This window comes from Phacochoerus africanus, chromosome 10 (genome assembly GCF_016906955.1).
Source record: "Phacochoerus africanus isolate WHEZ1 chromosome 10, ROS_Pafr_v1, whole genome shotgun sequence".
NCBI classification, from domain to species: Eukaryota; Metazoa; Chordata; class Mammalia; order Artiodactyla; family Suidae; genus Phacochoerus; species Phacochoerus africanus.
Genome location: NC_062553.1, coordinates 101239559 through 101266010, shown reverse-complemented (window position 1 = coordinate 101266010; position 26452 = coordinate 101239559). Strand labels below are relative to the sequence as shown.

Here is a 26452-nt window from a genome sequence, read left to right as displayed (position 1 = left end):
CTCTAAGGATTTTTGACCCAAATTCTGCTGGAGGGTCAAAGAATGAGTTTGGGAGAAGGGCTGACAATGTCCTCAGAAATAGGTCTGGCCAAAGGGAGAGTGTACGAGCCCAGAAAAGAGAGCACCTCATTATGGAGATGGCCTGACAGTGATGATCCTGGAGTGAAGGATGTGTGAGGCCAACAGGTGACTCGAAATATGGCTGTAGGAGATGCTGCTGTAATCAGGGTTGAAGTACACAGGTAGATCGACAGGCAGGAACTGCCTTTCTCACTAGGGGCTAGTCCTTAACCAGAATGTGGTGAACAGCTGTTCTTGAAATTAGAGAAAAATGCAAAGCTGTAATCAAGTCATTCTTTCTGGCCCAGCTCTGTCCTCAGCCCCCATTCCCTTTTATTCTCACTCCTCCATGGAGGTCATTCTCATGGCTTCATCTTTCACACTTGTACAGGTAAAAGGTAGACCCGAGTTTAATGTCTCAGCTGTACCTTGCTCGTTTTTTTTTTTCTTTTCTTTTCTTTTTTTCTGTTTTGGCCACCCCCATAGCATGTGGAGATCCCCAGTCAGGGATCAGATCCAAGTCACAGTTGCAACCTACACTACAGCAGTGCCGGATCCTTAACCCTCTGTGCTGGGGATCGAACCCATATCCCAGTGCTCCAGAGATGCTGCCGATTCCATTGCGCCACAACCAGAACTCCTGTATCTTTCCAGTCATACGATCTTGGGTAAATTACTTCATTTCTTTGAGTATCAATTTCTTCATCTGCCAAGTAGGAATACTAGCTAATAATAGCTACTGTGTTAATATTGTTGTATTAATATGGCTGATAGTAAGCCCTTAATGGATGTTAGCAGTGACTATCGTTATTCTTCCTAAAGCTTCTTTTGCAGACTTCTATCTCATTTGTCCTACAGAGCTTCAGTTATCTCTTGCTGTGTAACAAACATCTCAAAATTGAGTGGCCTAAAATTATTATTTTATTATTTCTTATGATGCTGTGGATTGAGTGTAGTTCAGCTGGATGGTTCTTCTGTTAGTGTGGTTTGGGATTCCTCATGCAACTGCAGTTAAATGGTGGCTGGAACAGAAATATGTAAAATGACTTTACTTACATGTCAGTGCCTTGGCAGGGGAACTGGAACCCCAGTGATCTCTTTCTTTCTTCATGTGGTCTCTCCATGAGACCAACTTGGACTTCTTTACATATTGCTGGATTGTAAGAGCAAAGCTCCAATGTGTAAGCACTGTTTACATCATGTTTGCTAATATCCCATGGACCAAATTCAGTCAACGCGGCCCAAGACTAGAGTCAATATGGGAGGGGCTACACAAGGTATGACCATCAAGAGGTGTGGTTCATTGGAGGCACCCAAATAAGTCTCTACCACATCCAGTTTCCAAACCCCAACTGTCTGGAAAACATCTTCACTTGGATGTCACTCTCTTAGCTTGAACCTAAGTAATTCACTTCCAATCAAATAAGCAATTCATTGTTCCCCTTGATGAGCATGGAGCTGGTGCTGGGTCATTGTACCAACTTTCCCCCCACATTATTCCATCAGTTTTCATATTTCCGAGTTGAAAACTTAGACAGCTTTTCCCCCTTTGTTGTTTTTGTTTTTTAACCAAAATCCAGACTTCATGAAACCCTGACATTTATTCCTTTATTCTCCACCCTCACTTCCACTGTGGAAGTCCACAGCCTTATTATCTCACACATAAACTGTTGCACTAGTCTTTCAGTTAGATTTTCTTTAAACACTGCTTTCAGTCAGATACCTTTCTTTCTAAGAACATACAATGTATTTGTAGTTCTTAATGCATTAAATCTAACCTATTGCATTAAACCTGCTTGTTTTTCTGAAGCCCTTATCTATCTGACCCCACTTCATTTATACAACTCTTTTTTCCACAATTGTATGTTTATCTATCTTTGAGAATCAGATAGGGAAGGAGGGAAGGTACTTAATGAAAGAGTTTAAGTCAAACTCTCAGATAAATATCTTTGAGCACAGAGAACGATGGAAGAGGTAATGTGGAGACAGAACAGAAATCCTGAAGATAAAATGTACAGTGGAAGGGATTTTATTGTTGGTGTTTGTGTTTTTCAGAATTAAGTAGAAGGACAAGGAAGAAATAGGTATTTCAGGAGGTTGGAAATTAGATCCCTTATAATGGATCTTAAGTTTCCTTAAGTTGAAAAAATCTGGAACTTTTTGTTGCACTACTCCTGGCTCAATTGAGTTTTATATCCATGCAGTCAGATTTGATTGTTCAAAGTGGTGCTAGATGTATGTCTAATGCTGTGCTTGGCACACACTGAGTGCCTTATAAAGGTTTGTTTGTTGAAGAATGTAAGCAAAAGGAGTTCCCATTGTGGTTTGGCAGTAAGGAACCGGAGTAGCATCAACGAGGTTGCCGTTTCAATCCCTGGCCTTGCTCAGTGGGTTAAGGATCTGGCATTGCCATGAGTGTGTGGTGTAGGTCACAGACGAGGCTCAGATCTCACCTTGCTGTGGCTGTGGTGTAGGCCAGCAGCTATAGCTCTGATTTGACCCTAGCCTGGGAACTTGCATATGCCATGGGTGCAGCTCTAAAAAAACAAAATAAATACATACATACATACAAACACATTGGTTAAGCACTCAGTGCATGTGCTCTGGATGCTGACCAAGGCTTAGCTGACTTCACTGTACAGTGAAAGCACCTGTTTCTTCTGTAGATGGAGCATACAAAATGTGTCAGGAACATGGGAAGAAAAACTCATTATAATTTTTTCTTTGTTAGCTTTATAAGCCTATTGGATCAGATAAAATTTAAAAAATAGGACATTGGAAGAATAGCTTTCTGTTCACATGAGGAAACAACATTTTGAAGGTATAAACATAGAAAGGCATTAACCTAGTGGAAGTTGAACAAGCCTATTCAGTTAGTCCCTGATATTATTCTGACACCATTCATTTTCATTCCGAAGGCCTGTATTTTTGTGAGACCAGTGATAGTACTGAATGAACATCAGTAATGGAGCTGCCGTGTAAGGAAAAGGCTAACTTTTGGGAAGAATCTCTCCCGCTCCACCAACTTTCAACCACAGTTTCAAATACCGTATTTTAAAGAACTTAACTCCAGAGTATCCACTTAACTTTATTAACTTGGACTTCAAGGCAGCTGCATTCTTTGGGGCGGAGCCATGCTCATCTTTTACTGTGACCCTCTTTTATTCCTTTAACTTCTCACCACAGCCGGAGGGGCCTTGTTCCTTCCTGGAGACTTTGAGGCCGAGGAACCGTTTCCAATTTCCTCCTAAATCCACCCAGCGATGTCATGCAGGGGATGCAGTGGAGAGTTTTCCTTGGGAGGGCCTCCTCAGTTTTGGAGATGGGCCTCGAGCTCTTGGCTGCAAGCAGGGTTTTCCAAAGTGGAGGCCGCAGAAATGCTCGTCATTGAATGAGAGACGTGCCGCCCAGGCTATTTTCATGAAGGTCAAAGAAAACTCTCTTGTCTTAAGCCTGCTTTGAAAGGTGTTTTCCTAATGATTTTACCAGTCAAATAGAATGACTGTGTGGGAGAGTGTAGTTAAATAACTGGAACACTCTGGGCAGCTTCCCTTCTCCACCCTGTGCCCCTACTTGCCTTTCCCCCGAAGCTCCTCCTTTCCCAGACACACACTTGCTGCTCTGTTTTCTGTTCTGGAGCTGCCTGAATTGTGTGATTTTTGTAGATGAATGTGAACTCTTCAATCCAGAAAGAAGTGCCAGGAACACAAACAGCTAATTGGCATTCACCCCTAGGGGAGGCGCATGACCAGCCAAGCTGGTTGCATTATCTCCGTGGGGCACGTAGCTTTGAGAGAGACCTCAGATCTCTCAAATCAGCCGAGAAGCATTTTCGAAAGGTAGACAGAACTGCCAGAAAAGGCTGTAATCGGGAGGTGCTCTATCTTTTGCGTATGTTGGACTGGTTGCGAAAATACTTGCCTGAGACAGTTTGTATTTTTGCCATTAATCTGAGTTAATTTGCTGTTTATCTGAGCTGCTTGTGACTTCAGGGTAGTCTGGCCAGGTCAATAGTCTTTGAAAGAGGGATTTCAGATGGGTGATCCACAGGCCAATTTCCAATGACAGCAAACTGAGTGTGTGTATGTGTGTATGTGAGAGAGAGAGAGAAAGAAAGAGAGCGAGAGAGCGCACTTGGCTGGTGCTGAGTATTGGCTGCCCCATCACTTCGGGGTGTATGTTCTCTGGTTTATCAGTCCCCACTATTCCCTTCTCCTCCTAGTCTTTCTTATCACCAGGCTGCTTCTCTCTAGTATGGTATTCATACGGCCCCTAAGCCTTTGAGTTTGCTACTCTGCTTTTAGTATAAGTATTTTCAGTGGTCCTTGAATACTGAACTCCATTTACTCTGAGACAAACCAAAGGAGTTGATAAGCATTTTTCAAGAATTGATTTGTATAAAATTTAGAAATATCAACTCTTGTTTTTTAGTAAAAATATTTCTTAGCTTCTAGCAGGGGCCAACCCTGACCGAAGGCCTGTCTGAGTTTCAACAGTTTGGTCCATATTAGGCTGTGGACTCCCCCAGGGGCCTGTCTGCTGTCCATCTCCTCCGACAACAGAACAGCTCTCCTGAAACTTGGTGTTTCCACCTCCAGCTTTGGAAGGCCTCTGTTGGAAGACGTCTTCTCATAAGTAGCACAGATGCCTGCTCCAGGAGCCCATGTGCTTCCTGTTTAGTCGGTAAACATTAGAAGAAATATGAAGAAATGTGAAGGGACCACATGTTTTGGAGTTACCAGCGCAGTTCTTAGCATTCTTTTACTGATGAAAATTATGAGAATCTCTAGTATTCAGCTGTCTGAGGCATAAAAAATCTTTTTGTCTTGCCTTTACATAACCCCTTTCTGCCGCCTAACTTTTTAATATGGCAACAAATAGCAAAAGTGATATTTGAACATCATCCTTCTCTCCTCTGCCTCTTGTACCTTCACCATCTAGTGGAAGTATTCAGAGGCTATGAATAGAAACTGGAAGAACTTGAGAACCCTTGGAGGCAGAATAGCCCATAGACCATGTAATGAGCCTCTGAATAACTGCGAATTTGATGAGTATAATAAGCCATCAAAAAAGAAGAATTTCCAGGGAGTTCTCGTTGTGGCTCAGCAGTAACAAACCTGACTAGTATACATGAAAATGAGGATTCCATCCCTGGCCTTGCTCAGTGGGTTAAGGATCCGGCATGGCTGTGAGCTGTAGTGTAGGTCACAGACATGGCTTGGATCCTGTGTTGCTGTGGCTGTGGTACAGGCCAGTAGCTGCAGCTCTGATTTGACCCCTAGCCTGGAAACTTCCAGATGCTGCAGGTGCAGCCTTAAAAAAAGCAAAAAATTTAAAAAAAGGCAAAACAAAAAGAATTTTCAAATAATGATTCATCTTAGAATCATTTCATATTTTCCTCATGATTATTACAGTAAAATCGTTAAATTATAGTGTTAACTGAAATTGTGCATCAGATTTGATACTGTATTGTAATGTGTTTCATTCCACATACCCAGATAGGACTGAGCACATAGTGAGCCCACAACAAGCTGTAGAATAGAAAAACCTACATACATCGGAAGCTAATTATTTGGTCTGTGGTCTATTCTACCTGTGGATTCTTAATTCTGTCTATTCTGTTCTACCGTGGAAAGGGAAGGTACAGTAAAAATAATGTCTAGAGGAGTCTATCTTCTTCACATTTCTTGCTTTGATTTTTTTCTCTTAATTTTTTGTATCTTAAAGCACATATTTCTAGTCTTAGTATTAAGCCAGATGATTTGAACTAGTTGGCTGACATTTTTAAAAATAATTTTTTTAAAAATGTGAGGTAATTGGAGTTCTCATTGTGGCTCAGTGGTTAATGAACCCAACTAGTATTCATGAGGATGCAGGTTTGATCCCTGGCACTGCTCAGTGGGTTAAGGATCCGGCGTTGCCGTGAGCTGTGGTGTAGGTTGCAGACACAGCTCAGATCACAAGTTTCTGTGGCTGTGGTGTAGGCTGGCAGCTGCAGCTCTGATTTGACCCCTAGCCTGGGAACCTCCATATGCCACGGGTGCAGCCCTAAAAAGACAAAAGAAAGAATGTGAGGTAATGGTAGATTCACATGGAGTTTTCCCCAAGTGTAACATCTTGCAGCTCCTTTTACGATATCACACCAGGGTATGGACACTGACACAGCTGAGACCCAGAACACTTCCATCATCACAAGGGTTCCTCAGGTTGTCTTTTTATAGCCACATTATTCCCCCCAGCCCCTCCTCTGGCAACTACAAGTCTATTCTCCATTCTACAATTTTGTGGCCAACTTATTTTTAGAAGCATTTCTCCAACACTTGGCTTCCGGGAAGAAAATAGCCTTGAACACTTATATAGCGTTGATGACTTTTGTAGGTGGGAGCTGGTATTTATCCATGCATACTCCCAGTGCTGCTTTGGGTTGCTGTGCCAAGAGACAGTGTTGGGTCCTGAAATCCAGATCACTGACATGTTGGTACTGCAACTATTCCTGCCAGAAAATGCCCCTGCCAAAAGTTGATGGAATTTTCCCTCCTGAATTACACACCTCCACCACGCAGGCTGAGAAATGCCCTGGGTGGCAGGCCTTTCTGGCCTCTTCCTATCACTAGAATAGTCAGATGCTGTCTGGGATCCCTGGTAGCTGTGGAAAGGATGAGGGAAAGTGTTTTCTCTCCCTGTCAACCTGTGGTGATTGTTTACTGCTGAGTGTTGAGGCTTTGAATGCTTTCTTTTTCTTTTCATCTGTGAAATTATGTTTGCTGCTGTGCAGCTCTGCATTAACCCCAGTTGTGCTTAGAGATTCTGGAATGCCACAAGGTGCCGAGTACTCTTTCCCCCTTTCTTGCTATCAGTCTGACTTCATTATCTGATGCCACTATAAAGTGAAAGCCATTGCCATTCTCTCTTTCTTTTTTTGTGTCTTTTTAGGGCCACAACCATGGCATATGGAAGTTCCCAGGCTAGGGGTCGAATCGGAGCTATAGCTGCCAGTCTATGCCACAGCCACAGAAACACCAGATCAGAGCTGCATCTGCAACCTACACCATAGCTCACAGCAATGCTGGATCCTTAACCCTCTGAGTAAGGCCAGGGATCAAACCTGGGTCCTCAGGGATGCTGGTCGGAATTCTTTCCACTGAGCCACAACAGGAACTCTGCCATTGCCTTTCTTAAACAGCTGTGTTGCTAGAAGAAGCAGGAATCACCTATGTCTACAGCTTTTCAAGCCTGTGTTACACTTGTTCTTATCTGTAGCCCACCTTGCTCAAACAAGTCCACTTTAGGATTTGAAGTATGAGACCCAGTAGGGGAGATAGTACAGAGAATTGATTTTTGTAGGTTTTTATGGTTTGGAATTCCTGTCATAAATCAGATGTACACTTTCACTTTTTTTAATTGAAGAAAGTAAATGATACGGCTTAGATGTAAATGGCAAGAAACTTGGTATTTCAGACATTATATTATACTTACTTTGATATGAACAGTTTCGAATATTTTGAGTTTTGTAACCCTAATGCCTAGCATAGCATCTAGTACACTGTATACTTGAAAAGTGTTGGCTATTCTTGAAGAGGATTCTAAAATTTATTCAGTTACAAAAAGGAGTGAGCACGACTACACCCAGAGTTGTTAATTATCCTGCAAAAATCACATAACATAAGTATATCTATGTCAGATAATCAGATGGTTAAATATTCTTCAAGTCTTAAGTCCCTTAATTTAAGTAGACACAATTTCTACTTTGTGGATGTAAGAATTGATACAGAGGAAGCTTTAATGGACTCCTAAAGTCATGTCCTGTGGAGTAGTATGAAGGAATTGATGGATTTCAATGGACCCTTCTCTCTTTTGCTTTCTTCCTTCCTATTTTTTCTCTCCTTCATAGTATGTCCAATATTAACCTTTTTTTTTGTAAACTGAGGAGTTGCTAAGAATTTTAATGAATTACCTTTCAGTTGTTCTTATGTATTAACTTTAACCAGCCACTTGAGTTGTGAAGAGAAGGGAATGCGTGGTTTTTGGGTTCTGGGTTGATATATGGAAGGAAATAAAAAAAAATGAGGGTTTAATGACAGGGACTGTGTCAAACTTGTTAGTCAAATTTGTGTTTTGTCCTCACAAAAAAGGAACGAAGGAATAAATAAATTTAGGTTGGTGTTCTTTGTTATCTGATTATTACCTCTGGTATTTCATATACATATGGAGATTTAAAGTTTTTCATTTTCAGCAGATGAGTTTCCTTTGCTATGTAGGTTCTTTTGTCAGTTATCTGTGCATTAAAAAGTTTTCAGTGCCTCATCTTCAGCATTACCTTGGACGATTCCTGATAGAAGACTAGGAATGAGTGGGTTATGCCTTGGAATTCAGTTATCAGTTACTCGTGAATTCTGGTTCCAAGAAGACTCCTGAACCTGACTCAGTTACTTTTTAGCTCCCAAACATAATTTTATTGGAAAGTTGACACCCTCTATCACTAAGTTTTAAATTAATATATTTGTTTTGAATGAGTCAGTAAGAAATTAAAATGTGTGCTATGTTTTAGATGAGGCTATCAGGAAGATGAGTACTTGTCATCTGTAAACCTATATAGTGAACACTGAAATATAGTATTAGCTGCTTTCCGGCTATTTTCATATACTAAATTAAGTTTCTCTTTGCTTCGGCTTCAGATTATTTAAATGAGAAGTAACAGTAATGCTGGCCCAACTAAAGAACCACCATGCAGTTATCGCCAAGATGTAAGCTCCATGAGGACAGAGACTTTGTTGATCTTGGTTACTCTTGTATTTCTGTCTTTTAGAGGAGTTCCTGACGCATAAGGCAACCAATACCGTTTTGTTGAACAAATGAATGAACAGAGGATAATGTATTGAGAAACTGTACTCTTAGTTTTCACTCTCCCCTAGTTTTCTACTTCTGACCACTCTCTTAGGGAGTCATTAAATTTATAGACTATTCGGAAGGAGAAGTGACATCTTAACTATATTGAGTCTTCCCATTTGTATTCATGCACACCTCCCCTTCTAAGTCTTTTCAAAATGACTTTCAGTAAAGTTTTATAATTTTGTCCAAAAAGACCTAGTTACCTCTATTTATTATATCAAATGGTATCTTTTAAAAGATATTAATTACATGTTCTACCAGTTTGTTGTAGGTTATAGAAACTCATTTGATTTTTATGTATTCTTTTATCAAGCAACCTTGCTGAAGTATTTCTAGAAGTTCATTTGTATTTTATTTTGATTTTTAGAAAACTTTTTTATTTAGGAATAATTATAAATTTATAGAAGAGTTGCCAAGATTTTACAAGATCCCCCTGTACCTTTCGCACAACTTTTTTTTTTTTTTAGGGCTGCACCTGTGGCATATGGAGGCGCCCAGGCTCGGGGTCATATCATAGCTACAGCTGCTGGCCTACGCCACAGCAACGCCAGATCCAAGCCGTGCCTGTGACCTACAACCGCAACTCATGGTAACGCCGGATCCTTAACCCACTGAGCAAGGCCAGGGATCAAACCTGCAAACTCATGGATCCTAGGCAGATTTGTTTCCACTGCGCCGCAACGGGAACTCCCACTCAACTTTTCCTAAGTTTAGCTTCTTATATAATTGTGGCACTTTTGTCAAAAATTAAAAAACAGAACAAAACAAAAAGACACCCGAAAAACCAATACTAGTACATTACTGTTACTATAGACTTTATTTGGATTTCACCACTTTTTCCAGAATCGTCCTTTTTCTGTTCCAGGATCGAATCCAGAATATTAGGTTGCATTTAGTATCTTGATTTTTAATGTAGAAAATTGTACCATCTGCAAAGAACAACAGTGTTGTCCCTTAGTTTCCAAATCTGTGTGTGCCTCTGAGTGTGGTGTTGGTAATAGGTGTGTCTATAGTACGTAGCTGCTGGAGCTGGCGTGGACTGACCACTGCTTTGCAGGCTCTCCTTGCTGTGCCCCCGCTACTCTTCCTGTTAAGTGATGCTGCTTCCCAGGATTCCATCCTTTGCCATTTAATTTGTGCCTGCTACACACTGTTCTGGAACTCATTTTCTATCTCCCTGAGTGGGTGAGGGGCAGGGCAGCCTGTGTGCCCAAGATAGCCACTGTTTGCTAGGACTACCACATCTTTATTTCTAGAATAGATTTCCTTTTGAGCCCCGGATTTGTACAGCTGCCTATCTTCTGGATGTCTGTCTGGATTTTCCACAGGCTTTCAGTGTCCTAAGGGGACATATCTTATTGTCTTCTCTCACCAACTTGTCCTTCTTCCGTATTTCTCATAAGAATCACCCAGTTATCCAAGGCAGAGAAACCCATGGCTGAGAGAGAAACCATTCTTTCCTTCCTTCCCTCTTTTTTACCTCTATTACTTTCATTCTCATCTCTACTTTTGTTGCTTTCCTTCATTTCTCACATTGATCAACTTCTCTCCATCTCAACTATTTCATTGAAAACTCTCATTCTTCCGTCATATTTTTTTTTGTCTTAAAATTTTTTTTTTTCACTTTTTAGGGTCACACCTGCAGCATTTCAAGTTCCCAGGCTACTAGGGGTTGAACAGAAGCTGCAGCTGCTGGCTGACACCACAGCCACAGCAACATGGGATCTGAGCCTCACCTGCAACCTCTGCTGCAGCTTGTGGCAACGCTGGATCCTTAACCCATTGAGTGAGGCCAGGGGTAGAACCTGCATCCTCATGGATGCTAGTTGAATTCTTAACCTGGTGAGCCACGATGGGAATTCCTCATCATTTTTCATACTATTGAACTCCTTAACATAATTTTCCGAGCCTCTGGCCTCATTTTGCCCTTGATGCCCTCTCCCACAGCACACACAACACCCTCACCTGTGCTGGCTGCACCCGTGTCCTTGATGTGTCTTGGCTGTGCCATTCTTTCTCTTTCTCCTCTGCCAGTTTTGTCAGAATGCTTTGGTGGTGGTTGTTTTCTCTTTTCCTAACTCCTGCCAATTCCTTAGGTCTCCATTCATTTGTCATCGCTTCCAGGAAGTCTTTTCATCTCTCAGGCTGGGTTAGGTGTACCTTCTCAGGGAGCTTCCGTATATTTCTCTCATGGCACAGTATTAAGCTTGTTTAGTTATTTATCTGTGTACCATCCCTCTTCTCCTTGATTAATACTGTATGTTCTTCCAGGTCAAAGACTGATGTATTTTCCTTTGTGCTTCCTATTGCTTATCACAGTACCTGGCACATAGCAGTTACTAATAAATGTATATTGAATGAATGAATAAATGTATTCACCATTCTCAGAAACACTTACTTGTCTGTTTCCAAAAACCATATTCTTTTACCAGGAACAAACCTTTCTAAGTGTCAGCTTCCTTATTTATAAAAGAGAAGAGTATACTGGGTGATCTCTGAAGTCCTTTACAGTTTTAACGAATTGTATTTATAATTTTAAGATTTATTGTCCTTGAGCCTATTCAAAAGAAAATGATGCAAATTCTGGATGCAAAACTGAGTTGCAAAATATTTTGAGCTATGCTAGACACGCTGAAATAATAATTTGGCTTTTTGGTTATACGGTGTAACTACATGTGTCAGGTTCTAATGGTCTGAGCACTTGAACATTTGAGTAGTTTACTTTGATCAGTTTCTGTCCCTTTGCTTATATATCTAAATCATTGTAGAAATACTGTAAATTCTCCTTTGCTAAATATTTTTAGGTAAAAATTAGACAGCTGTGTCTAGTGGATATTGTAGATAGGATTTAAGATGTGATTATATAATGGTGGAACCCAGTTGACCACTAAGATCTTGCCTAGTAATGAGGTTTCTTCAATTTTGTGGTTTACAGTTTTTGTTTTTATACAACAGAGAAAAAAAGTTGGCTTTTAAGCTTAGATAACACACATTTATTTTTCCAAGTTCATCTCTTAACTGGATTTCATGTCAACATTAGAAAGCCACCACAAGTCTATGTTTATCAAAATTGTTGACTTTTGTGCATCCAAAAACTATATATAGTGGGTGTTCTCCATCTTGCTAAAATGACTTGGGCTGCGTCAGTGTCCATGGCCCAATAAAGAAAGATCTTCACCCTCATGAGGGTGTAGACCTTTTTTTTTTTTAAATTTTAACAACTTTTAAACTGTAAAATATGACAGAGGTACGGAGAACCACGTAAAACAAATTTGTACTTCAATGGATTATTAACAGGTAAACATTCTTGTAACTGTCACTCAGGTCAGAAAAAAGAACTTTTCCAGTCACCCTAGAAGCCTCTCTTGTGTTGTCTGTCCCAGTCACAGCCCCCTGCCTCCCCAATAAGTGTACAGAGTTTATTTTAATCACTTCTTTGCATTTCTCAATAGTTTCATCACACTGATAGACATCCTTAAGTATCTATTCTAAATAAATAGAAATTAGTATTTTTCTATTTCCAGAGACTAGAGGATAATAGCTTCCCTAATTAGGCACAGAAGGGAATTGACCATTTTTATGGTTCTGAAGAGTTGATGATAAAGTTATTCTTCATTTTTCAGAACAACCTTTTTGCTATCCTGTTTATCTTGTTTCATTTCCTGAAAAGCATGGGAAATTTCGCACGGGAAATTTCACTTTGTACTCTTTAGGTGGACATTTAATTTCTTTCCCTATCTTGAAGTACTTGATACTTAAAACTACTCCTTTAAAGAACCTACTCTTCCCTCTCTTCTCCTAGCAAACGAAATGTGTCTTTGGCTTAGACTTTTCGAATGTTGTAAGATCCAGTGGCTTTGCTTATTAAGAATGTTAATGGAAATCCTGTGAAATTGGACTGTGATGATCATTATACAACTACAAATGTGATAAATTCATTTGAGTAATAAAAAAAAGAATCTTCTAAATCTTAGGTATGGTTATTTTATTGTGTTTTTCCTCCCTGTGAAGGCAGCCTAACATGAAACAGGGACAACGAAAAGGCTGACTGTTATGTAACTAGATTTAATTTCACTGGCCTGGACTGTCCGGTATACCTGAGTACCGGCTGATATTGTGTAGGATCTACAAGTATCTGAAAGACTCTCTCTAGAACATTAACACAGTTTTTGAACTTGTTATGGACTGAATATTTGTGTTTCTCCCAAATTAATATGTGGAAATCCTAATGCTCAGTGTAATGGTATTAGAAGGTGGGGCCTTTGGGAGATGATTAGGTCATGAGGGTGGAGCCCTTTATGAGTAGGATCAGTGTCTCTGCAAGAGACCCCACAGAGCTCCCTAACCCCTTCATGTGAGCACAATGAGAAGTTTGGCTTTTATGAACCAGAAAAAGAGCTCTCACTGGACTCCAGATCTAACACCACCTTGACCTTGGATTCCTTAGCCTTCAGAACTGAAAGAGATAAACATTTGTCACTTTAGTTACGCAGTCTATGGTGTAAGACAGTACTCTTTAATAAACTGCATCTCAAATTTAACATTAATTGCCCAGTGATTGTCTTGGTTACCTTTTGTTCTTTTATAGTCCTCAAAAAACTTTTATTTTTGGCCATGCTTTAGGCACGTGGAAGTTCATCAACCAGGGATTGAACCTGGGCCACAGTAGCAACCCAAGCCACAGCAATGACACCAGATCCTTAACCCACTGAACCATCAGGGAACTCCCCCCCAAAATTATTAGAGTTTCAAATATATACAATAAAAGAGAAGGACCAGTTTATTTATTTTTAAATTTTTACAGCTGCACCTGCAGCATTTCTGGGCTAGGGGTTGGATCAGAGCTGCAGATGCCAGCCTACACTACAGCCACAGCCACATTGGATCCAAGCTGCATCCGTGACCTACATCACAGCTTATGGCAATGCTGGATCCTTAACCCACTGATCAAGGCCAGGGGTTGAACCTGCATCCTTAGGGAGACTGTGTCAGGTTCTTAATCTGCTAAACCACAATGGGAACTCCTAGAAGGATCAGTTTAATGAACCCCATGTACCCATCTGAGCTTCAGCATCACATGACTAATCTTGTTTCATCTAAACCTGCCTTAGCTCTTTCCCCCACCTCCCTACTACCCTACTACTGGACTGTTTTGTTTCCTAGACATCATATCATCAAATCATTTAATAAATGATTACACAATTTTTACATAAGCGAGAAGTATGTATTAGTACATGCTAGATATATATCTCTAAAAGATTCTTTAAAAATAAATACCATTCCATTCCCATGCATAAAAATTAAAGAATTCCTATAGAAGCATAAAATATTTGGTTAGTGCTAAAATTTCCCCTATGGTCTTATAATTTTTATAGCTGGTTTGCTTTCATCAGGATTCAAACAAGGTTTACACATTGCTTTTGACTGATATGTTTCTTATGTGTTACTGATATGTTTCTGATACGTTTCTTTTTTTTCTTTTTCTTTTTCTTTTTTTTGGTATTTTCAGGGCTGTACCTGTGGCGGTACCTAGGCTAGGGGTTGAATCAGAGCTGTAGCTGCTGGCCTATGCCACAGCCACAGAAACGCCAGATCTGAGCCGCATCTGTGACCTACACCACAGCTCACAGCAATGCTGGATCTTTAACTCACTGAGCGAGGCCAGAGATTGAACCTGCGTCCTCATGGATGCTAGTCAGATTCATTTTTGCTGAGCCAAGATGGGAACGCCATGTTTCATACAGCTCGCTCTCTCTCTCTCTCTTTTGTTTTTGTTTTTGTCTTTTTAGGGCTGCATCCATAGCATATGGAGATTGCCAGGCTAGGGGTTGAATCAGAGCTGTAGCTGCCAGCCTACATCACAGTCGAACTGCATCTGCGACCTACGACTTACACCACAGCTCACGGCAACGCCGGACCCTTAACTCACTGAGCTAGGCCAGGGATCAAACCTGTGTCCTCATGGATACCAGTCAGATTTGTTTCCACTGAGCCACAACAGGAACTCCCTTTTCTTTCTTTCTTTTTTTTTTTTTTTATATCTCTTGAGAAATTTCCTCTCCCTTCATGGAACTCACAATTCTTTTCATAGTCATGTTTAATATGGCGTACACTTGGTATTTCAGTCTACAGTATTTAAAAATTCTGACAATGCTAACTTTTTATGTTCTTGTTATAAAAATAATTAACATATGTTCAACCAAGGAAACAATTTAAATATCAAACAGTATGTGAAATTATTATTTTTGTTTAATCACCCTGAAAATAACTGTTAACTCTACTGATCTGTTAATTCAGGTGTACAGTTTTTACATAGTAACTTTAGGCTTTACTTTAGGCTTAATTTGCTTTTTTCCCCCCCCAGTTCCTAAGGTAGAAGCTTAATTAGGCTTTCCTAATTTTTGCTTTTCTAGCATAAATATTTAAAGCTTTAACTTTTCCTTTAAACATGTTGAGGATTATTATACAACTGTATTTTCTAATTTTCCCTTGTGATTTATCTGTGTTTTGTTAGAAATGTATTGCCTGATTTCCAACTCCTTGGAGGATTTTCTAGATTATCGTATTGTTACTAATTTTGTTGTTGTTGTTGTTGTTATTGTTGTTGTTGCTATTTCTTGGGCCGCTCCCACGGCATATGGAGGTTCCCAGGCTAGGGGTTGAATCGGAGCTGTAGCCACCGGCCTACGCCAGAGCCACAGCAACGCGGGATCCGAGCCGCGTCTGCAACCTGCACCACAGCTCACGGCAACGCCGGATCGTTAACCCACTGAGCAAGGGCAGGGACCGAACCTGCAACCTCATGGTTCCTAGTCGGATTCGTTAACCACTGCGCCACGACGGGAACTCCACTAATTTTTAATATAATACTCTGTATGATTTTAGTCCTTTTGTTGTTCCCATCGTGGCTCAGTGGAAACAAATCTGACTAGCATCCATGAGGATGCAGGTTCAATCCTTGGCCTGACTCAGTGGGTTAAGGGTTTGGCCTTGCCACGAGCTGTGGGGCAGGTCGCAGATGCAGCTTGGATCCTGCGTTGCTCTGGCTGCGGCTGTCAGGCAGAGGCTACAGTTCTGATTCAGCCCCTGGCCCAGGAACCTCCATATACCATGGGTGAGGCCCTTAAAAAATTTTTTATTTTCAATCCTTTTAAATGTATTAAGACTTGATTTTTGGCCAGTATATAATTTATTCTTGAGAGTAATCTTTAAAAAGAATATATATTCTTGAGATGTGGGTGTAGTAATCTTTAAGTGTCAATATAGGTGTATCTACATGTAAGAGATGCATATAAAAACTCAAAATGGACCAAAACCTCAATGGATGAGGTAAAACTAAAACTCTTTAGAGAAAAGGTATAAATCTTCATTACCTTGGATTAGGCAATAGTTTCTCAGATATCATAACAAAAGCATAAGCAATCAAAGAACAAAATGGATAAAGTAGATGTCATAAGAATTAAAAATGTTTGAGCTTTAAACATCAAAAAAGTGACAAAAACAATAGCATGGGAGAAAATATTTGCAGATCAGATATTTGATGAGAGGTTTGTGTCTAGAATATATGAAAAACCCTTACAGTGATCAAAAGACAACCTAATTAAAGAATGAGTCAAAAATCTAGACATTTCTCTAAAGAAAATAGCCAATAATCATATGGAAAGATGCTACCTACACATCATTACAAGCAGAAAAACGAAAATCAGAACTATAGAGGTATCACTTCACACCGAGTTAGGATGGCTATAATGAAAAAAACACATTATTACAGCAATGGTTTGAATGTGGAGAAACCAGAACCCGCAGTTTCTAATATGAAAATGGTTACTTTGGAAAATAGTCTGACAGTTCTTCAAATGATTAAAATTTACTATATGACTCAGTAATTTGATTTCTTGGTATATACCCAAGAGAAATGAAAACATGTCTACATAAAATCTTGTATGTGAATGTTTATTCATAATAGCCAAAAATTTGAACCCAAGTGTCTATCACCTGATAGATGGGTAAATTAAATGTGGCCTATCTATTCAATGGACTGTCATTAGGTAATAAAAAGGAATGAAGTACTGATACATAGCTGTAACATGGATGAACCTTGAAAACATTATGCTGAGTAAAGGAAACCAGTTATAAAAGACCGTATAATGTTTGATCCTATTTTTATGAAATATCGAGAATAGGCAAATCTACAGAGATAAGAAGTGGTTTAGCAGTAGCCTAGGATTGGGAATGGTGTTACCAAGGACACGGGATGTGTGTGCTAAAGGGTATGGGAAGATGAAAATATAAATGGATTGTGGTGATGGTTACACAGCTCTGCATAAACCAAAAAACCCACTGAATTGTATGTACACTTTGAATGAATTGTGTTGTACGTGAATTATATCTCAGTGATAAAAACAAACAAAGGAACCGGGACACCAGCCGTTTAGGACAAGAACTCTTGATGTTAAACATCATGGCGATTTTGGAAAAAGAACTTCTCAGCTGGAGTTAACTGATTTAAAAATTTAAATCCACTAGGCAAGTAAGTATAGGATGGCTTACTATGCTGGCGGTCAATTTTTTTTGCACAGTCTTTAAATGACTGTGGTGTTAAGAGTGAAATGAAAAGTCTCAGGTAAATGAAACCTGGGTTGCCAGGAAAAAAAAAAAAAGTCACGTTGCTTGACGATGTTATTCATATATGCTGTATTCTTATGGATGTTTATTTCTTTTGTCAGTTTTTGCTCTAGGTGTTTTAGAGTTCTATTCACTGCTATACGTTTAAGCTTGTGATGTCTTTTTGGTGTATGTGACCCACTTATCCTTATGAAATAACCTTGTTTATCTCTAAGTTATACTATGTGCCTTCAAGTCCACATCATCAGACATTCCTGTAGCTATACCAGCATTCTTACAGGATATATTTTTTCCCACATTTTTACTTTCAACGTGGCTGTATGTTTGTATTTAAAGCAATTTTCCTGTAAACAGTATGGTTAGGTTTTTTCTATCGTGTTGACAATTTTTTCCCTTAAGCGGAATGTTTAGTTCATTTACCTTTAGTGTAATTATTGATATGTTTAAGTTTAATCTCCCACTTTGGAATTTATTTTATTTCCCCATCTGTTCTTTGTCCTTTTGTTCTCCTTTCCTGCCTTCTTTTGGATTGATTAGTTTTTTGTATTCCAATTTGCCTTATAGTCCAGCTGTTAACTATTTGGGTAGGTCAGAAGAAAACCTTGCTCTTGAACTCTGCCCTTTGGTTTCCTTGTCTTGGAAGATCTCTGTTCATCTGCTTTGTATTTAGTGAAGGCTCAGTGCTTCTCAGAGGGCTTTCTCAGCTCTCTCCTGTTCCCAGCCTTCAGTGGACTGCTGCTCAGCAAAGCCTTAGGACCTTCGGGAGGGTTTCTCAGCCCTTTTGTTCTGTCCCTTGCTTGTGGTGTATGGTGGCTGTGTACTCAGTGCAAGCTCTGTAGGAAAGATCCGACAGGTGGGTATGGAGTTGCTCTTAGGGCTCCTCAGGGTTCTAATTCCTCACATTGGCAGCTATTAAAAGTTTGTAAAAGTTCAGCTGATTTCTCCAAACTCCTCTTTTGTGGCAGGTTTAGTCTAACACCTGTCAGAAATGAAAGCAGCTGTTTGTGACTTTTTTGGGATCATCTGTATGTGGAATTAGTTCATTTAGATCTCGTTAAATCACAGCTCTGATTTTTTTTTTTCAAGAAAGTTTATGATTTTGTAGTGTATGTATCTACCTTATTTTAGGTTCTGGATATTTTTAAAGTTTATATTTTTATAATTTTTCAGCAATGGAAATATTTTCAAGCATCTGCTATTAATGCTTTTTTAAAGTGACTTATTGAATGATGATATCCTAATGTGGAATAGCCAAGAAATCTTTAGAAATCTGTCAATGAATAAGACAGACATTTACTTTGGGTGTTGTCAATGGTATTTGTCACATGTAAATATTCAATCTACCTTATGACCAGTAATACATATTTACAAGATGGTGGGCTAGAGCTGGGCAGCATTTATTGATAAAGCACCAAAAGAAAGTATAGTGATTGATGGAGTTCCCTGGTGGCCTAGTGGTTTAGGATTAAGCATTGTAACTGCTACTGTGGCTTGAGTTTGATCCCTGGCCTGGAGGTTTCTGCATGCTGCAAGGGTGGCCAAAAAAAAAAAAAGTGATTGATCATGCAGTATTGGCTCACGAGCATTTATATAGCCTCATGAATTGAAAAGAGATGTAAATGGCTTATCTAGATCACTTTAGAGCTATATACAAGGATTTTATTCATAATCATTAAGAGAATTTTGGTTATTTGTTAAAAACAAAGCTGATTTTCTACATTCTCCTATAATGTGAAAAAGACTATGCCCTTCTTTGTTTAGTTTTCTTATATCAATTATATTCCTTTAGCTTTGTATTACCTTTTAAGACCCAAGAAATTATAGAATTTGACCTGGGGCGACTGGTACATGCGAGAGTCAGATATTAATTTAAGTGTCCCGACAAATATCTTTTTAAAAAAGTGTGAATTGTGAAACATTCATAAAGCAGTGAGAATAATGAACTTTCATGCTTCTAATAACTACTGACCTAAGTTTAATCAATCTCATTTTTTTTCTCCTGACGACAATATAAAAAAATAAAAATCAACTGATTGCTGGAGTATCTTTTTTTTTTTTTTTTTTAAATTTTATGGCCACATCTGTGGCATATAGAAGTTCCTAGGCCAGGGAAATAATCCTGGCTGTAGCCATGACCTGTGACGCAGCTGCAGCAACACTGGATCCTTTAATCCATTGGCCAGGGCATTGAACCCTCACTTCCACAGCCACTGGAGCCACTGCAGTTGGGACTGTGCCACAGCAGGAATTCCTCTTGCTGAAATATTTTAAAGCTGGTCCCAGATGTATGTCTCATTTTACCTGTATGTTGCTCTTCCTGATAGGAAAAAATTTAAGCATCATTACTATAATTGTATCTAACAATGTTAGTAATTCCCAGAATCTTTCAAACATTGCTTTTTCTTGCCATGTTGCCTAGGTACCTGGAGATTGCTGGGATAATTATATTTACTTTAGAATGTTATCCAAATAATGTTATGCTGATTTCTAAAGTTTTTGGATATTCATTGCTTTTCTTCTGTTATACTCAAGAATGTCCTAGATATGCTCATAGGCCATAAAATGGCCTTGTTCTGGGACCAAGCACATTTTACAAACACTGTATACTTGATCCCCTTATGGTGATTTACAATGCAGGCAGGTTATGAGAAGCAGAGTTCTGAAAAGTTTGACCATAAAGGGTTAGCTTTGCTTAATCAAGAATTTCCTAAATTTATTTGGCCTCAGAACCTGTTCTTTTTTAGTGATCTTTGTTAGCCAGAGTATATTTTGTGGAGTGCTATTCTAGGCAGGAGAATGCTGCCTGTGAATAGTGAAAGAGAAATTTTAAACTCTTTTTAACTGAACTAATCAGATAATCATTTGTCCATATGGTATTATGGTCACGATCATATAATGTCTATTTTTTTGTTTTCTGACAGTCTGCTTGATGTTGATAATGTAGTGTAACATACAGGTTATCCTCTTTAGGATCTTACATTCTGAAAGTATTTCTTCACACTGTATAAGAAAATTAAGTATAAGCAATTTGTTTTTCCACTAGATAGATAATTGCAAAAAACCCTATGCATCACAATTCCTCCATAAAAAATAAATGAATTGGTGGGAAGCTAGAAATAATATGTGTAGAAATTCAAGGAAATTCAAACTAAAAGGTAATAGTGAGCAATTAATTTTATTTGTGAAGAAATGGTTAAAAATAACTTTTAGAGAGCATAAACTTGGGCAGTACTGTAGAAATTCTCACAAGTGGTTTACCTATGTATGGACTATTGAAAAATTTAAGTAGTTAACAGGACCAAGTGGAGGCTAATAACACATTAAAGGAAAAGGGTTCCTCATCTCTCACTCTTCTCTGCTGACACTAGAGTAGAAGGGAGTCTAGTGGCACTTAAACTCCAATAGGTCTGCCTCCCAGCTTCTGGAATAGAATTTAACTGATAGCTGGCCCCTGTCCCCCAGCCTGCTCCTTGCCATTCTACGTGAGCTGGTTGCTTACGTGTCTCTTATCTTCTTTACCCTGTATATTGCATAAGTGTGTAGATGGCTCTTTTTTCTATGATGCTACAAAGGTAATTTTTTCCTCATTACTTATAGTCAAACTACAACTTCAAGCAGAAGAGAGAGGGGTTGTGTCTATCAAAGGAGTGTGTGCAAACCGTTATCTTGCTATGAAGGAAGATGGAAGATTACTGGCTTCTGTAAGTAATGCTTTCTGTTTTTGTAGTTTTTTTTGTTAGCTTCTATTGCTGTGAATTTACTGTTATTGGTATTTATTAAATCCCTTTTTTTTTTTTTTGCCTTTTTAGGGCTGCACCTGTGGCACATGGAGTTTACCCAGGCTGGGGGTCAAATCAGAGCTACAGCTGCCAGCCTACACCACAGCCACAGCAATGCCATATCTGAGCTGTGTCTGTGACCTCACCGCAGCTCATGGCAATGCCAGATCCTTAACCCATTGAATGAGGCCAGGGATCAAACCTGCATCCTCAAGGATACTAGTCAGATTTGTTTCCACTGAGCCATTACGGGAACTCCTATTAAATCTTTACTAAGGGTTTTACAGGTATTATATTACTCAATCTTCATACTCACCCTATAAATAGAGTATTAAACTCTATTTCACAGATGCAAAAACTGAAGTTGTGAGGGATTTAGAACTCCCTCAGAAAGTCACCAAGAAAACACTGCTTATAATGAAGCACAGCCTGCGTGGCACCTCAGGCAGTCCTGACTCTAGAGTAGGAACTCTAACTCACTGAAAAGCTATTAAACTATAGTTTTAAAAAGTCCTTATATTATGCAGCTGTCTGAAGATCACTGGGGTGGAAATATAAGAATCCTGAGTGTGAGTTTTTAAGCTTCTTTCATATTTGACATACAAAAAACACCTGCTGTATTTATAGAACACTAGTTGAGAATATGGGCTCTTAGGTACAAATGCTGTCTCTTCCTCTTATCAGTCTTGTGTTCCAGGTTAGTTCTCCTACCTATAAAATAGAGACAGTAATGATCCTATCTCATAAAGGTTTTGTGTGGATTAAATTAGGTAATTTATATCAAGTACCAAAATCAGGGACTTATACATAAATACTCAAGTTGTTACTTCCCATTTATATATAAAGTCATTAAGGACAAGGACTTTTTTTTTACTTTTTATCATAGCTAGTCAGGGGTCCTCATTCCAGGTTCTCTGTCACTGTCACCATTATTACTACAGTTGGGACTATATGTTTCTGGAGCAGAGAGGGTGTGTGGGGAACGATGCGCAGAAAGAGAACAGTATGAAAGACCAGACCCTTCTTCTTTCTCATTGGGACAGTAGGTGATGGCGTGTACCTGAAGTGTGTGTAGATACATCTACAAACCACAGCCATAACACCAGTACCAGGAGCCAGTTATAAGTACTTTCTCTTTCCTCACAGAAGGGATCTAGATCTAATAGTGCTTAGCAGCTGTGGTGTTCTGAGCTATATGGATAGTTTTGGAAATTTTTTTTCTGAGTTGAAGATCTTTGGATTTCTGAAGGGAATGAAACAGACTTAGGAGAAACGGCATATTCAACCACCTGACCATCTGACAAAGATACATTTATAATATTTATGTGATTTCTGCAGGATAAATAGTAAGTCTGGGAGTGGTGGTACTCACTTGCTTCTCCTTTTACAAATGACTAAATTTTAGAATCCTCAAGAATAGTCAGCATTTTTGAGTGTACAGTATACTAGATGCTATACTAAGCATTAAGAGCTACGAAATTCAAATAATGGCCCATGCCTTTAATGAGTGACAGTCCTGGGGAGACAGAAGTGTAAATAATAATGTTTCTAATAACGTGTATGGGGTTTGATGTGTTCCTTCTGTATCTTGCATTCATGTATAGTAATATAGGAAAGGAAAGTAAAATGTATTATGATATAGGAAGTAATATAGGAAAGGAAATGATTAAACTTGTTTAGATTGGGGATTCCCCATAATGGGGGATTTTAGATAAAGTAGAGGAAAGAGTTTATCAGGTGGTTCCGAAGTAGAAGAATGGACATGGGAATGTAGATAATTCTAGGATGTAGCATAAGTAAAGGCATGGATGCAGAAGGCTTACTAGGAGTTTCTCTAGGATTACAAGTAATTCACTACTGCTGGAGTGTAAAATGCAGAGATTCAAGGTCGAAGGGGAAAGATGAGGCTGGAGAAGCAGAGAGACTGCCTGCCGAAGTGCCTTATACGTCATGCTGCTGTCAGGTGGGAAGCCCTGAAGAGTTTTAAAAAGAGACACAATCAGATTTGAACTCGAAAGAGATCTCTCTGGCAGCAGTGGAGAGTCTGGATTTGAGGGGGCCAAGGCTCCTCAAAAGTGTAGAAATAGTCTAAGCAAGCGATGAGAACCTGGCACTAACAGGATGGAGAGGAAGGGGTGAAGTGTTAGCACTGAGGTTGATCAGATTTACGAGTAGAGTAGAAGGAAAAGTCAAAGATGGCACATAGGTTTCCAGTGTGGAAACCAGATGAAAAAGGGGGAAGAGGAAAAGAGCCAGTGCTAGGAAAAGGTGATACAGATTCAAATGTAGCCTTCTCTAGTTTGAGCTGCCTAAGAGAAATTCAGGTGAAGACCTTCACTACATAGTTGGAATTATGGGTGTGGAGTTTAGAGAGGTCTGTGTTGATATATAGATTTGGGTGTCACCAGCATATAGGTATAGTGCGTATAATGGGAATGAATAAGATTTCCTAGGTAAAACATACAGCTCTGAAAGACCAATTACTTGAAACTTGCACTTCTTCCCTGTCCCTGTCTTTTTTTCTACCAGTCTGTTGTCAACTCAAGGGGTGATGTAATACTCTGGGAATCTACTGAAGTAGCATTTAAAATATTTCCAGGACAATGAATCAATAGGTAATTTTGGATGACCTTGATCTTATAGTCAGAGGAAGGGTTGACCCTACTCTTACCTCAGGATGTGACAAAACATATACAGTATGAATCACACTGTCTTCTGCAATGGTTTGATGTGGCTACTGTCAGACAATAAAGGTGATGGAGAAAAGAAAGGAGATACAACATTTGCTTCTATCATAACTATGAAACACCACCAGTCAAAAATGACACTAGTGAGAATGGTTTTAAACCTCTAGATTCTTCTGTCTTGATTTGACTCAGTGAGTATATTGAGATCGTTATCCTGTGGTATCCACTTACTGAGATTAGGAGATCCAGTAACCTGGTAATCGTAGTGGATCTGTAAGATAGTCATTAGAGGGGTTATTTATCTTGAGAACACAGGCTGGAATATAGTTTCACTTGTAATGACCAAAAGCTCCATAACTGTCAAAAATGATGAAAACAGAAGCTACTCTAGTTAAAAAAAAAAATTTTTTTTTTTTTTGGCTATCCCCATGCCGTGCAGAAATTCCTGGGCCAGGGATTGAACCTGTGCCACAGCAGTGACAATCTGGATCCTTAACCTGCTGAGCTACCAGGAAACTTTTTTTTTTTGTCTTTTTGCCTTTTTTTCTAGGGCCGCATCCTCGGCATATGGATGTTCCCAGGCTAGGGGTCTATTAGGAGCTACAGCCACCGGCCTATGCCACAGCTACAGCAACGTGGGATCTGACCTGCGTCTGCAACCTACACCACAGCTCATGGCAATGCCGGATCCTTAACCCACTGAGTGAGGCCAGGGATTGAACCCACAACCTTGTGGTTCCTAGTTGGATTCGTTAACCACTGAGCCCCGAAAGGAACTCCTAAATTTTTTTTTTTTTTACTGAAGTAGAAGTTGTATAAGTTGATTAATAATGTGTTAGTTTCTGATATATAGCAAAGTGATTCAGTTATATATACACATATATTCTTTTCATATCTTTTCCATTGTAGGTTATTACAAGATATTGAATATAGATAGCTCCCTGTGCTATACAGTAGGATCCTGTTATCTATTCTTTAACAGCAGTTAGTATCTATAATCTCCAACTCCTAATTTACCCCTCCCTCCCCTACCCCCCTTCGGTAACCATAAGTTTGTTTTTTATATCAGTGAGCCTGTTTTGTAAGTTCATTTATATCGGTTTTTAGAGTGGTACTTGTTTTTCTCTGATTTACTTCGTTTAGTTATGAAAATCTCTGAGTCCATCTATGTTGATGCAAATAGCATTATTTCATTCTTTTTTATGGCTAATGCTCCATTATATACAGCACATCTTCTTTATCCATTCATCTATGTTGACAGACATTTATTTGAGAAGCTACTCTACTTTTGCATCTCTGAAATTACTGGGGTCTGTAAAAGAGGAGGCAACTTAAGATACTAGACCTAAAAACTGAGCTTTCTTCTTACTCTTCCAGAATTCTCTACAAGTTAGAATTCAGAGAATCCTGACCTCTTCTCTTGATACATAGGTACCAGACCTTCCAAACTATTGATTCTGTACCATGAAAAGAAAAGGGGCTTTAAAATAAGCAATGTTTTGGAGTTCCCGTCGTGGCGCAGTGGTTAACAAATCCGACTAGGAACCATGAGGTTGCGGGTTCGATCCCTGCCCTTGCTCAGTGGGTTAACGATCCGGCGTTGCCGTGAGCTGTGGTGTAGGTTGCAGATGTGGCTCGGATCCCGCGTTGCTGTGGCTCTGGTGTAGGCCGGTGGCTACAGCTCTGATTTGACCCCTAGCCTGGCAACGTCCATATGCTGCGGGAGCGGCCCATGAAATAGCAAAAAGACAAAAAAAAAAAAATCAGTGTTTTATAGTTTCTTCCCTAGCAGGACCTTTGGTAAGATTAAGGTCATAGCATTTTATTTAGTCTTAAATATATTCCTTTTCCCTTGGATGTGTATTGATTCTTTCTGACTGCATCAGCTTGAAAGAAATCTGTTGTATAAGAGTTAATTTAGCAATGCTCAAAAATTTATCACAAACACTTAGGGACAAAGCAACAGCTGTTCCACATAAATGGAAAAGTCAGGATTTATCAGTTTCCTTTGAGGAATGGCACCAGCCAAGATCCCGTTGTTCCAGCTCCCATCATAGAATCTATTCCTGCCAAGTTCACGAGTTAATCTCTAGTCTTACCATTAAATTTGTGTCGCTTGCTGCCTTGACTTTTCAGCAGCAGTCCTCTTTCACATTAGTTTGGGTGGGCTGTGTTAATTTTCAGATGAAAAAGTAGTGTTCCTACCCCAAAAACAAGGAGGCAGTGTTGGTGGTTGGTAAGTGGCATATTTCTGAGTCAGATCCATAGGTATCAGACTGTCAACAACAGCAACTTTTAGGAAGAAACTCAAAATCTTGACCCTTGGCTTTTAATATCATCTGCCAACATTTAATGCGTTGAAATGAATCACTGATGGTGAAAGACATCGTAGCGGGGATATCAGCAGGGACC

General features: G+C 39.4%; 1 protein-coding gene across 1 annotated transcript in view; it reads left to right on the top strand.

Annotated features, from left to right (window-relative positions):
- The window catches only part of FGF2 (fibroblast growth factor 2), a 65121-nt gene that overhangs the window by 24216 nt on the left and 14453 nt on the right, over window positions 1-26452 (top strand). Inside the window, exon 2 of the mRNA XM_047798614.1 lies at window positions 21172-21275. Coding sequence (XP_047654570.1) covers window positions 21172-21275 — 104 coding nt within the window. The remainder of the gene's footprint in view (window positions 1-21171; window positions 21276-26452) is intronic.